General features: G+C 42.6%; 1 protein-coding gene across 2 annotated transcripts in view; it reads left to right on the top strand.

The window, feature by feature from the left end:
- LOC119388774 (mite group 2 allergen-like Ixo r 2) overlaps positions 1-10,033 on the top strand; it is a 160,787-nt gene extending 150,754 nt beyond the window's left edge. The window contains exons 1-4 of one of the 2 annotated variants that reach the window (XM_037656186.2): positions 3,326-3,461; positions 5,412-5,516; positions 7,739-7,911; positions 9,925-10,033. In XM_037656186.2, the coding sequence (XP_037512114.1) occupies positions 3,380-3,461; positions 5,412-5,516; positions 7,739-7,911; positions 9,925-10,005 (441 nt within the window). In that variant the 5' untranslated portion in view covers positions 3,326-3,379 and the 3' untranslated portion in view covers positions 10,006-10,033. Of the gene's footprint in view, positions 1-3,325; positions 3,462-5,411; positions 5,517-7,738; positions 7,912-9,924 lie in introns of those variants that run through there. The other variant, XM_049414619.1, reaches the window with a different exon arrangement.
- The last annotated feature ends 2,645 nt before the right edge of the window (positions 10,034-12,678 follow it).

Here is a 12,678-nt window from a genome sequence, read left to right as displayed (position 1 = left end):
TATTACTATGCATAATGCTATGTGCAATAGCTCGAGAAAATCCCGTCATGCAGCTACGAAACTGGCCACTGGTCCGCCGAGCTCGTACAGGGGTTACGGCGCTTGACTGCCGACCCAGAAGTCGCGAGCTCGATTTCGGCCGCGGCGGTCGCATTTCAATGCAGGCGAAACGCTATAGAGACCCGCGTACTATGCAAAGTCAGTGCACGTTGAAGAACACGAGATGGTCGAAATTTCCAGAATCCTCCACTGCGGCGTGCCTTACAATCATATCGTGGTTCTGACGCGTAAAACCTCAGGAATTCTTATGACGAATCCGGACACTAATGGTTACGTTGGCTAGGATGTATACGTACTAGCCAATATTACGCCGATGTGAGACGAACTGAAGACGTTAGAAAGGAAAGTAGGCGGATTGCTTGGCCCTAAATCACCGCTTTCCATTCCCTGCGCTGCGACCCGCATCGCTGCGACCCGCATCGTTTCAAAAAGGGATAGAGTCGGTTTCGCTTCTAACCTTTCTGGGAGACACCGCTCTTTTAATATAGTAGAGAATTGATACTTTAATGAGTTTATGCGTTGCGTTGTGGGATATTTTTTTTTATGTTTGTCTTCCGTCTGTGTGGCGTGCAGTGTGCGTATCATTTCATTTCACATCATTTCATCCCTGTATACGTAGACCGTGTCGCCATACAAACCACGCTGTGCGATTCATTATGGAGCTCTCCTCTCTCACTCTCTCATCCTGTCTTTCTCTCTAGTGCGTCAAAAAACCTCCTTCTGCCCAATGCAATGATGACGCACGCACGGGCAGTGCCAGATGTATAGCATTCCCACATCGTCCCCTACTTTGCGGAATGCGCAGAGGCTATGTTTCGCTGCGGTAAAATGTTGCAATCCACTCGTTTCTACGTCAAAGTCTCCGTGTTCAGTTTGTTTCTACTTACGCCGCTACGTATTGCGTACAATTTTGTACATAGAAAAAAGGCTGCCACGTGCGTCATTTCAGTTACGTTTGACGTAACCTCTTCAATCTTGATTTTTTTTTCCGCATGCGATAAACGGAGGCGCGAAAGAAGCATGTGAACCAAAAGCGAGAGGTTTTACAGCAAAGCTGCATATTGCTATATGTTCTGGCGGATCCTGTCCGTGGATAAAAGATCCGTAGACCAACAATTTTCGGCGATTTTGCAGTATGGAAAGTCCTGAAAATGAGACGTACACCAAAACAAAAGTCTCCATGAAAAAAAAAATTGTGGACACTGAGCAAGATAGTGTTCGTGAAAAGTGCAGCGATGTGCGTAGAGGTGTCTTTTACGATATATTCTGTGAACTGAGGTCGACTTGATATCTGTGTTTTGACGTTTTATCTACACTAGCCGCACAGTGACTCTTCAACAAAGGCCATTTTTCTCCACAATATATAACACGGTTATGAACACGTCCAACAATCAGATGTTGTCTGAACTCCATAGCTCAGTAACTTTAAGCTTGATACTTGATTATCGTTATCTTTGTCATTACTTGTCAAAGCTTTTTTTTCCTGTTTTAGAACAAATAAAAATAACGTGACACGGGCGTTTGATAACCTCTATCTCCAAGCAGTTAAAAGAGAACAAAACAAATTCTGAGGCTATCTAGGAATCCGCGACGATCTAGACAATTAACCCATATGCCATTTATCTCACATTTATCACTACATGCTTTACGCGCGGCACTTTTTAATTGATGACTCTATCTGGCGCTATAGCCTTTCTCCATTTTGTTTTTGTTTTTTGTTTTTGTTGTTGTTGTTGAAAGGCGATCGATAAGCGCGACCGCATAACTCGCGAAAAGCGCAGTAGTTTGTCAGGTAGGCGTTAAAGAGTAGATAACGCCTATATTATTTCAACCAGAGCTACCGCAGCCCTCATTATCGAAGCATCGATTGGTATCTCGGTACAATGAACGTCTGCAGAGATGTGTGCCTCGTGGAGTGGAAGTATCTTGCACTGCACTTATCAGCGTATATCAAAAGTGGAAATATTGCTACACAGGGTGTTTCAGCTAACTTGCGCGAAATATATATATATATATATATATATATATATATATATACATAATTTCGCGCGCTTGAAATAATGAAACAGGGCAGTTACCTTAGCAGTAATATGTGTGACCGCCCTGTGTGCAGAACTGTGTCCTTAAAATCTACTCATTCTTTATACGCCACATATCATATATTTACATAGTGCTTCTGATTATCCTTCTATTTTCTTTTCTCTTGTAGTCGTTCTAGTTTTTCTTGTTTTCGTGTATTTCTTCAATACTGCTATCATGTATGGGATAACCGGCTCTAACGTAGCGTATACCTTCCCATGTTTTTGTTTGTTTGTTTGTTTTCATATATGAATAAAAATTATGTTAGCATAGGTGAAATAACCCGACGTTTATTTATTAACCCTTTGACACGCTATGTACACAATTGTGTACACCAATTGTTTTTGCAATTTGTAATGACTAGGGGCTAAGAAAGAGCACGACACATTGAGCTTTGGATGAATTGAACCTCCTGTACAATAAATTTGTCTTCATTTAACTTTATTTCGCAGTGCACTTTTGCATACGATTATTTTGCTGAATGAACTACCGCATTCGACGAGTCGTTCAACGTGCCGCTTCCCGCGATCCACATCAGAAGTACAATTTTTCTTTGTTCAACATGGACATAACCGACAACGAATTTGCACTATATTTCGAGACTGATATTTCATTCTATTTACGCTAAAACAGAACACGAATGGCTTCAGAATAAGTAGATAATTAATTACAAAGTAATTAGGAAATATTGCTGTAACAAACATAAATGAACGTATTACGACATTATTTTTGTTGCAATATAATATCGAGTGCCTTGAAATAACATTGTATCGATTGGATGCATTTACAGGCAGTTCTTCATAGGTGGCGTTTGAAAGGGTTAATAATTAATCAATCAATTAGCCAAATTATTAATGGTGTGGTAATTATAACTGATTTGTACCCTTTAAACAGTTGGCCTGCTGGCGCCAATTCGATGGCACGCGCTAACGAGGTTCCGTCGTTATCGATAACTCACCTCCGCAGACAAACAACGCACGGTGCACGATATGCGAGTCGCTCGCAGCCGGAATCGAATAGCGTCCGCTACGCAGAAATGAATGGAAGACAACCTGTTCGCTATCAGCGGGTGCGGAGCGTCAACCTTTGGAATCAGTCAAGGCTACAGTGAGCCCGAATCCGCCCCCGCAGCTCGTGTGATTCGTCTCACCTGTTCCGTTTTGGCCGGCTATATAGCGGGACCACGTTCCAGATTTTCTTTCCACTGACACTCGTGAGCTCGAGACCGTCGTTGACAACGATGCTGACGCGCACCGCTCTTCTTTTCGTCGCCTTTGGCGTCGCCTATGGCCAGATTAGGGATGCTGTCTACGAAGATTGCGGTAAGCACTAACGCGTTTTACTTTTATTTCACGTAAACTCAAACGGTGTTCCGGCCGCGTGTTCCCGGATGAATAGATACTCGCGCTTCAGACCACTATTACTTTTATGAATGCGACATATGTGAGCTGCCAGAGGAGAGCTTAGAGTGCTCCACCTGGCACAAGTAATTATAATAATTATTGGAGTTTCCCGTCCCAAAACAACGTATGATTATGAGGGACGCCGCAGTAGAGGGCTCCGGAAATTTCGACCACCTAGGGTTCTGCACCTAAATATGAGCACCTAATCGTGCACATAAATCGTGCACCTAAATCTAAGTACACGGGCCTCTAGCATTTCGCCTCCATTGAAATGCGGCCTCCGCGGCAGGGATTCAATCCCGCGACCTTCGGGTCAGCAGTCGACCACCATAACCACTAGACTATAGTGACGGGTCCCTCGCACAATTGGAAGTTACGACAAGAACATACAACGTACACAATCCTAAGCGTGGCAATATACACGGTTGCCACGGAAACTATGGGAAGCTTAAGCTTCGATTCAGCTCTCCAACACAGGCAAACGAGTTATTGTGTAACGACGACTATGATATTGCTACCGCTCCTTGTAAATAATCACAATTTTTCTTTTACTCTTTTTATAGCTAGTCTTAGTCAGCGGGACGTGTTTATTTTTTTCTTTCGTTGCCGTGTAAGAACGTGTGTTCAGTCATCTGGTAGTGTACTGTCAAGCTTCAAGGTTTTTTTATATACTTCCTGTTTTCTTCTTCCTGTCTTCAGCTGGCTCTGCATTAAACCGGTAGTACTTTCTCTAACTACAACTAACGTGCACAAGTCGTGGCAGTCTGTTGGTTTTGTTGCGTGTACGATTACATTATTTCATATAGCTAATGTATAACGCTGGTGGCTCTGAATAATCTGTTCTGTAAAGTTAATCGTAGTGTGAGCGACGGTTATAGTCAGAGAAATAGGTTATCTTGACAGATGAAAATAGACTGAACTTAACGTTAACATCGAAAATATTACGTTTGGAGCTATGCTTTACAACTGACGAATTATTTATTGTAAGTTAACTATCTAAGCCCAAGTAACAATACAAGAGATTACAGGGAGCAGCGAACAATATTTAGTTGGTTGTATTCTCTAAAGGCACGCGTGGATTTTATTGAGTCTTGGCACGAGGTAATTGAAACACACCGTGTTACACTTGACAGTCTAACATTTGTTTTTATCCGATCTGTCCCTTTAGGCATTCATTATACGTTCCTCTGCTCCAAGGAATTGTATTAATCGAAAACGAGTAGTTAGGCTCGTTGCATTCATTCATTCATTCATTATGTCAATTTGTCAGTGTCTCGACTCTCGATGAGAGTCTTGTGTCAGTCAGCTGCAGTGGTGCGTCGAGTGGCCACGGGGTGCCGCCACTTGCCCACGCTTAGCCAATGCGAGCAGAAGCATCTCTATGGAGAACTCTTCGCCGCATAACACATCAATGCAGCAGCGAAGCTTGAAGTCGCAGTGTTGTTGTCACTAAACTTGGGGAATGTAAACACGTGCTCGTTTTCTTTGTTAAACACAGTGTAATGAAGCCAACAAAAAATGCAGCCGAGGAAGACACCGGGGAAATTACTTGTCTTTAACTGTATTGTAGTAATCACGACATTTGCACTATTCTGCGGAACTCATTTGCAATACTCAAATTGACTTGAATATCAAAACAGTGTATCTTATCCGCAATTACAAAGCTTCACACTCGCTCAGAGCCGTCTCTCTATACAGGAGGTTTGTACGGCGGAGCGAACCCAGCTTCGAAAAGTGGTGTCAGTACCCCTTTAATGAAAACTTCGTCGATACACCATGGCCCCCATGAAATGTGTTAAACGCATCCTTGTGTTTCATCCTACCGCTTTGTATCCCGTTAATTCGAGCACTTGCCGATTTCTTCCGCAGGTAGCACCGCTGAAATCATCTCGCTCCAGGTCGAACCATGCAACTCGGACCCATGCGTCATGAAGAGGGGTACCGCAGCCAGGGTTTACTTCGAATTGGTATCTGGTAAGTAAAAAAAAAAAAAGTCCATGCTCACTCTTTCAAGCGCGTAGATACCACGCCGTTAAGAAACACAGGCTTTAAACTCGTGAAGTCGTAGAGCTTAACTTTGCCCCGCCGTTGCACAATGTCCAACAAATCCACAGTTAAACGTCCGCGCTCAAATTCTTTTGCTCGAAAGATGTGAATTTCCCTTGAGGTTCCATCCGTAAAAACAGCTATCACAGCGCTCCCCGAGACAGCTAGAATGTTCTAACACTGCTGAATATGGAATAGACAAATATAAAAAAAAGCTTTATTCGGTTAACAGTACACGCTGCAAACCGAGGAAAATAGGGCCAAAGCTGTTTCAATACACCTGACGAAGGCCCCAACTTCCCTTCGAAAGTTCAGGCAGATACAGTTAATTGCAGCATGAAATTCACAGAAGTGTTACACAGTGTTATACAATATTATACAGTGCGTTATACAATCTGTTATACAATGCGTCAGTTATGCAATGCTATGAAGTCACTACATCGAATGAAATCATGTGCTTTCGCATACTAATCCTATTCATATGTATACTTGAGCATCCACATGCGTACTCAACTAAGCCAGATAGTTAAGCTGCTTACATCTTGCATGCAGGAGGACATCATTGCGTATGCGCTCCTTCCCCCCTCCCCTTCACCTGAATGGCGATGAATGGAGTCCTGGAGTACCGAGTTTGCTCACATGTTACCAGCGCCGGTTAGCGCTAGATAATGTTGGACATTGCTGCCTAAATTATGAGTAATCTCGACTAACTATGGTAAATTTTTGCTAGTTCTTGTCAATACAGCTAAACTATTTCTAATGGTGACTAGTGCTGCATTACTACTGTCAAATATTGACGAGTTTTGTCATATGTTGGTTAAACAAGAGCTTGTTGCGTAAATGATGGTAAGTGTTGCCTAAAGCTGGTTATAGTCGGTTAATGCAGGCTATTATCTTCATTTATGTTTTATGTTTGGGGGGCTACATCTCAAAACAATTATAACAATTTACACATTATGCAAAAGAAAGCTATCCGCTTTGTTCCTAATTTATCATATCATGAACATGTAACCTCCTATTTCATCGTGAATCGTATACACAGTATCCGTGCGATGTATGCTCATCGACACGCCGTGCTCATTTATTCTCAATATACAGCCGATTCTCAAAATTTTCTATCCGCTTATATTAATAATTCCCCTAAGTATCACTTCAGACATTCGGCATTCATTATGCCAAAGACCAGAACAAATTATGGACTACTGTTATTAAACTGGCAAGTTCCAAATCTTCTAAATAACCACAAGGATTTAATGTCGTGTATTACTGCATATCACACGCTGGTAACATTCAGCAAGCAATCCAAACAATATTTCCTTGATGGTGATGCCCGTGAACTCTTATAACTTCATTTTTTTTACCCTTTAGAATTTCATTTAGGATTTCTTTATTTATTGGTTGTAATTTGTGTTCTGTAATGCCATTACTGTCGAGAGGTCAGTACCTCTGTTTTTCCTGGCATTGCTTCTGTATTATTTCTGTATGTGATGTATCTTGCCTTAAGTTATAGTCAACTTTTCGTGTTATGCAATTCCACCATTCTCTAGATGTCATTTCTATTGTTTATTTTCCTAGTACTTTTTTGTATATTATGTACCACACAATTGTGATTATTCTGTGCGGTGAATGCGCGTATGGTGCAAGAGGCCTAGTCAGGTGACGTTTCTTTCGTCACCTTTTGCCACAAGCAATATGACAATCTTGTATTGTTGCACAAATGAAGAAATAAATAAATTCGCAATCAACCTAATGACGTTCACTCATACGCATAACAGCAATCCGAGTTTGTTCTGCTTGAAATTTTTTTATTACTTTTTGTTTGCGTGAACGCCTTTGACTATTGTATAGTGCAACATACACATACGCGCCAGCAGATTTAAAGCTCATTTCCTTCTGTCCTTTCCTTATCTCCCTCTCATCTTTCTATTCCCCTTTCCTATTCCCCCAGCGTAGGTTAGTCAACCAGGCACGTTTCTGGTTATCCTCCCTGCCTTCTATTTTTTGTTTTTTTCCTTCCTTCGTCATTTTCATTGTTCCTCTCATCTCTTCCCGGGCGCAGGGTAGCAAACCTGTTGACCCATTTACTTATTTATACGCCTTCACTTCTCTCGTCCTGCATCGTTAACGCTGTACGTTCTTTTACATCCCAGACCAAGACAGCGAAACGGCTGTGCTAGAGGCGACAACGAAGTTGTTCGGCATCACTGTGCCAGTGCCTGGCGTCGAAACTAACATGTGTAGCGGTGTTGTCAAGTGCCCCATCAAGAAGGGAAAGACCTACAAGGGAGTCCTAACAATGCCCATCGCATCATTTGCGCCCACTGTACGTAGCTCCTTCCTCCGCTGCTCTCTCTCTCTCTCTCTCTCCATATATATATATATATATATATATATATATATATATATATATATATATATATATATATATATATATATATATATATATATATATATATATATATATAACAAATAGGAGGAAGGCATACGCTCCAAGGAACTGTTTATTCGTCGACGTTTCGATCAGAGACCGATCTTCATCAAGATCGGTCTCCGATCGAAACGTCGACAAATAAACAGTTTTTTAGAGGCGTATACCTTTTTCCTATATGTCACATACACTATACACCATATACATACACTTTTCCCGTGTGTGTGTGTGTGTGTGTGTTCCCGTTAATAAGACAGGGCTCGTATTCACGAAAACGTCTCGCGCTAAAATTTCGTCAGAGAATATTTCAGCCAATCATGATACGAGACATATCTTTAGCGAAGCCGGCTGACCAATGGGAACCGCAATTACGAGAGAGCAATTTTGTGAATTCGGCCCCAGAGGCCCACTTGCTTTTCTTATCCTGACCATACAGGAAGTCACCATTGGTTTCTTTCTTCTCTCATTCAATTTACTTTTCCCCTCCCCCACTCTATAGTGGCCCACCGAAGGCACCTTTCTGCTTAATTCATGTCAAGACCTTCTTTCCTTATATACCCTATCTCTGTTGGGTGAACAATTTTTTAACTTACTTACTAGGGAACTCGTGTCTATGTTAATAAGGAATGAGAGACACGAAGGATCAAAGCTTACAGAATATCGAATACATAGTATTGTCCCTTCCTTTGTTTTTCTTTTCTTGTTTCTTTAGCGTAAGAAATAGTGCGTGGTAAATATTAACCAAACATGATGCACTGAAGTTCTGAAATCAAACTGAATACGGGCGTGGAGAACGAATAAGTTCAAAGGATACCGACAGTGCTTTTACCATGTAATTTCGCCATATCTCCCGCATGACGTCTGTTTTGCTATGTCAATACGAGCCCGCATTTGTTAGAAAAGGAGTGTAGCTCGTGTTTTCACTAACCACTGTGCGCACTATAAGCCTCCGTCTTCCCGCTCAGTCAGCGTCAGTGGAATGCTTCTATAATGCTCATTTCTCGGAAAGGTATGCATTCCAGACCACCCGCTACGTTCTTTCGTTTTCGCCATCATTCGAAAGATGGGGCTTCTCATGTACGCTCATCAAGTCATCGTGTACATAGGACATAGATCGCGGAAAGCTCTTCAGATTTCGGGAAACGCACACGGCGCCGCAATCGAGGATCAGCACAGAAGCATAAGCTCATCAATTTCGAATGGGAATCGGAATGAGTAGTCCAGCACGGAGTCCTTCAGCTTAGTTTGGTAGGGTAGGCCTGAGCATGAGGGCATCTGGAAAAAACAGCCTTGCTCATTTTTGTCGTCCGGGTCTTCGGTTGGTTGCAACCTTCATTACTAGCCGCGCCCACCAAATACACGCTCGGCGCTCTAGTCCACCTCGGTGGTGCAGTGGTTACGGTGCTTGGCTGCTGACCCGAAAGTTGCGGGATCGATCGCGGCTGCAGTGGTCGAATTTCGATGGAGGCGAAATGCTAGAGACCGTATACTCTGCGATGTCAGTGCACGTTAAAGAACACCGGATGGCTGTAGTTTTATATTACTGACATCTGCAATCTGCGTGCCATTTACACTGCAAGCACCGGTACTGCTCAGTATGACCTACGATGTCAACCGCATATATCAGTTAAATGAAAAAGTGTAGGCCTGTCTTCTCAAGAAAGTTCAGAAGCGCCCGGGTGGTACTTCAAATGCTGTGTTTGAAACGACACGAAAAAAAACAAATACAAATAAACATGAAATTAGTAAACCCCTTATGACTGACAAGGTGGGGGAGGACGTATGGAGACTGGCAAACAGTCTAACAAAAAAAAAAATCAGAGAATACATATAAGAAAAACGTGTCCACGAGTTCTAGTGGCTTCGAGCACGACAATTATTTTTTTTCTCTATCTCTCTCTCCCACAGGGCAAAACTCCACTGAACATGAAGTTGAAGGGAGACAAGGGCGTCAGCGTCTGCACCAACTCATTCATGATCCTCGAGTAACCTGGGAGATACTTCTGCAACTCATGCAAGGGACCTAATTTAATAAAGAAAATGGAGCAAAACAATGTGGTTGTTTGTTTGTTTGTTTGTTTGTTGTTGTTGTTGTTGTTATTGTTGTTGTTGTGGTTGCGGTTGTTGTTGTTGTGGTTGTTGTTGTTGTTGTGGTTGTTGTTGTGGTTGTTGTTGTGGTTGTTGTTGTGGTTGTTGTACTTGTTGTTGTTGTTGTTGTTGTGGTGGTGGTTGTTGTTGTTGTTGTGGTTGTTGTTGTTGTGGTTGTTGTTGTGGTTGTTGTTGTTGTTGTTGTTGTGGTTGTTCATGAAGCCTGGCCATCGCGGTCTAGATGTCAGTTTTCCGAGAAAAAAAAAGGTAGACAACTCAGTCACTTAACTCAGCTTGAATGATAACAATGTAGCCTTTTTAACAGCCTGTAGCCTACGTTATCAAACATTTACTATCACTTAGCAAACATTACAGCCATCAATGGTCATCATGCAGGTACATTTGCGAATTGTTGGCCAATACTATTAGCCAGGACAGACAATCATTCAGCCATCCTTTTTTTATTATTAAATGCGAAGCATTTCTTAGCGAACCTCTGGCACTTTGAGCGTTTCTATCTACGTATCTATCTATCTATCTATCTATCTATCTAGCCGCCTACGTCTGGGTGCTCTCATGATCGCCACCTTAACTTGGTGTAGACCAAACTTTGCATGGGAGGGTAAGAGGATTTGACGAATATGACTGCCTGGTCATGACATGAATAACATTAAAATCCTGTCGCGTACGTCGTCAAACCCTTTCCACTAGACACGTGTGGCACATACCCGTTTACCACGGGCCGCAGTGTACGGGTATGCGCCACAGGTGATTCACAGTTTATATCTACCCAGGAACGGCGAGAATAGACATTGGTAACCTAAATGCTAGAGCGTTAAGGAAAACCAACATCGGCAGCGTTGACTGAACGAATGGTACGAATCAAAATTAGGATTCCAGCAGGAATCGAACCCAAGCATTCTGCGTGGCAATCAGGTATTCTACCACTGAGCCACGCCAGGTCTATAAACTCGTTTGGAAAAAACAGCCTACGCAGGCGTAATATCGGTGCAACGTCAATTGTGGTTGTGGTGCTGGTTATCTAATTTTACAAGAAAGCAATACATGATACGATGTGTATACTCCTACGATACAGGCGTCATATCAGAATAACGTCTGTAGTTCCAGTGTTGGCTCCGCCTAATAGCTGTCTAATAAGCATTACGTTTGTATTCCTATGATTCAGCAAGCTATATTGAAGCATTGCTCGACCCCGGAGGAATACATTAACGAAAGTTGCATATGATATCCACATCACGGCACCGTAAAGTGCACTCCGTCCGCCAGAACGACGCAGTGTCCTCTTCATTTCTTACGAGGCTGGGCGATGGTCTCATGCTGACCGAGAATTATGCCAGATTGATTGACAGCCGCTTTGTAGACTAGGCTACGTAGGCCACATACGCCAAGGTAGTCTAGGAATACGACAAGCACCATCCACTGATGTTGGTCTGGTAGCACTATCCAGGCCTACCAGCCTCGACGGCCTATACCTCACCAACGCGAAGAGTGGCTTCAGGTTCCGACATGTCACCGGATCTGTCGAGAGACAATTTGTCGACGAAATGACCGAGGCATCCACGAATTCCAACAGCTCTACTATACCACATACTTCACTACACATGGACCCCTCGTCACCACGATCACGACCGGATCCTATAACAAGTCATGACAAGCTGCTAGTGCTCACTGATCACGGTGATTTTGCCCTTGTTCAAGAACTGTCAAGAACTTCTTGCACACATGCACACGGGTTCGTGAAAGCTGCGTGCGTTCTCGGGACACGTATAAGCACTACATATCAGCTTACCGCTTCTGGTGTTGGCAATACCAATGTTGCCATTGGCAGCGTTACCCAAACATAAACAACTGGTTATATAACACATATGCGGCTCTTCAACATATATATGTGTGCGCATAAAACTCATGCGAACCTTTAGCGTCATTTTGTAACGTGTCGCTCAGTAAAAAAAGTTACGCCACAGTCACCTACCCGCCGCATGCTTCGCATAACATCGACTCCCACGGTACGTGGGATCTGCCGAATTTTTTATTTTCTTTCTGTATGAAAAAAATATGGGGAGATAGGCTACGTTAGAGCCGGCTATCCCATCAACATGATAATAGTATTGAAGAAACACACAAAGACCAGAAAAAATAGGAAGAATAAAAGAATAAAAAAAATAAAAAAAGAATCAGTAGCGCTATGTACATATGCAATATGCTGCGTATAAAACATGAGCAGAGAGTCTAAGGGCATAGTCCAGTACATACAGCGGATAGAGTCCGTACAGATAATTTTTTATGCACTTACATATGACGTGACTATCACATACGTTCATTAATAACTCAACACGATTAACGGGATCCTAGCCAACATTATATGTAGCACCTTCATTAGTCATTTTTTGGCGACAGAAGTCAACATTAGCTGTGCTGGTAATACGGGGGTGGATACGGTAGTCTAATTCATTCAGGATTATTAATCGTACCTCAGTGTAGAATGTGAGTGGAGGAGGGCCTGGAAGGCATTGTCTTCAAAATGTCGTTCTCGCCCGAAAGGCGAAGGATGGA

The sequence above is a fragment of the Rhipicephalus sanguineus genome, chromosome 4 (genome assembly GCF_013339695.2).
Source record: "Rhipicephalus sanguineus isolate Rsan-2018 chromosome 4, BIME_Rsan_1.4, whole genome shotgun sequence".
NCBI classification, from domain to species: domain Eukaryota; kingdom Metazoa; phylum Arthropoda; class Arachnida; order Ixodida; family Ixodidae; genus Rhipicephalus; species Rhipicephalus sanguineus.
This window is presented reverse-complemented; position numbering and strand designations above follow the sequence as displayed.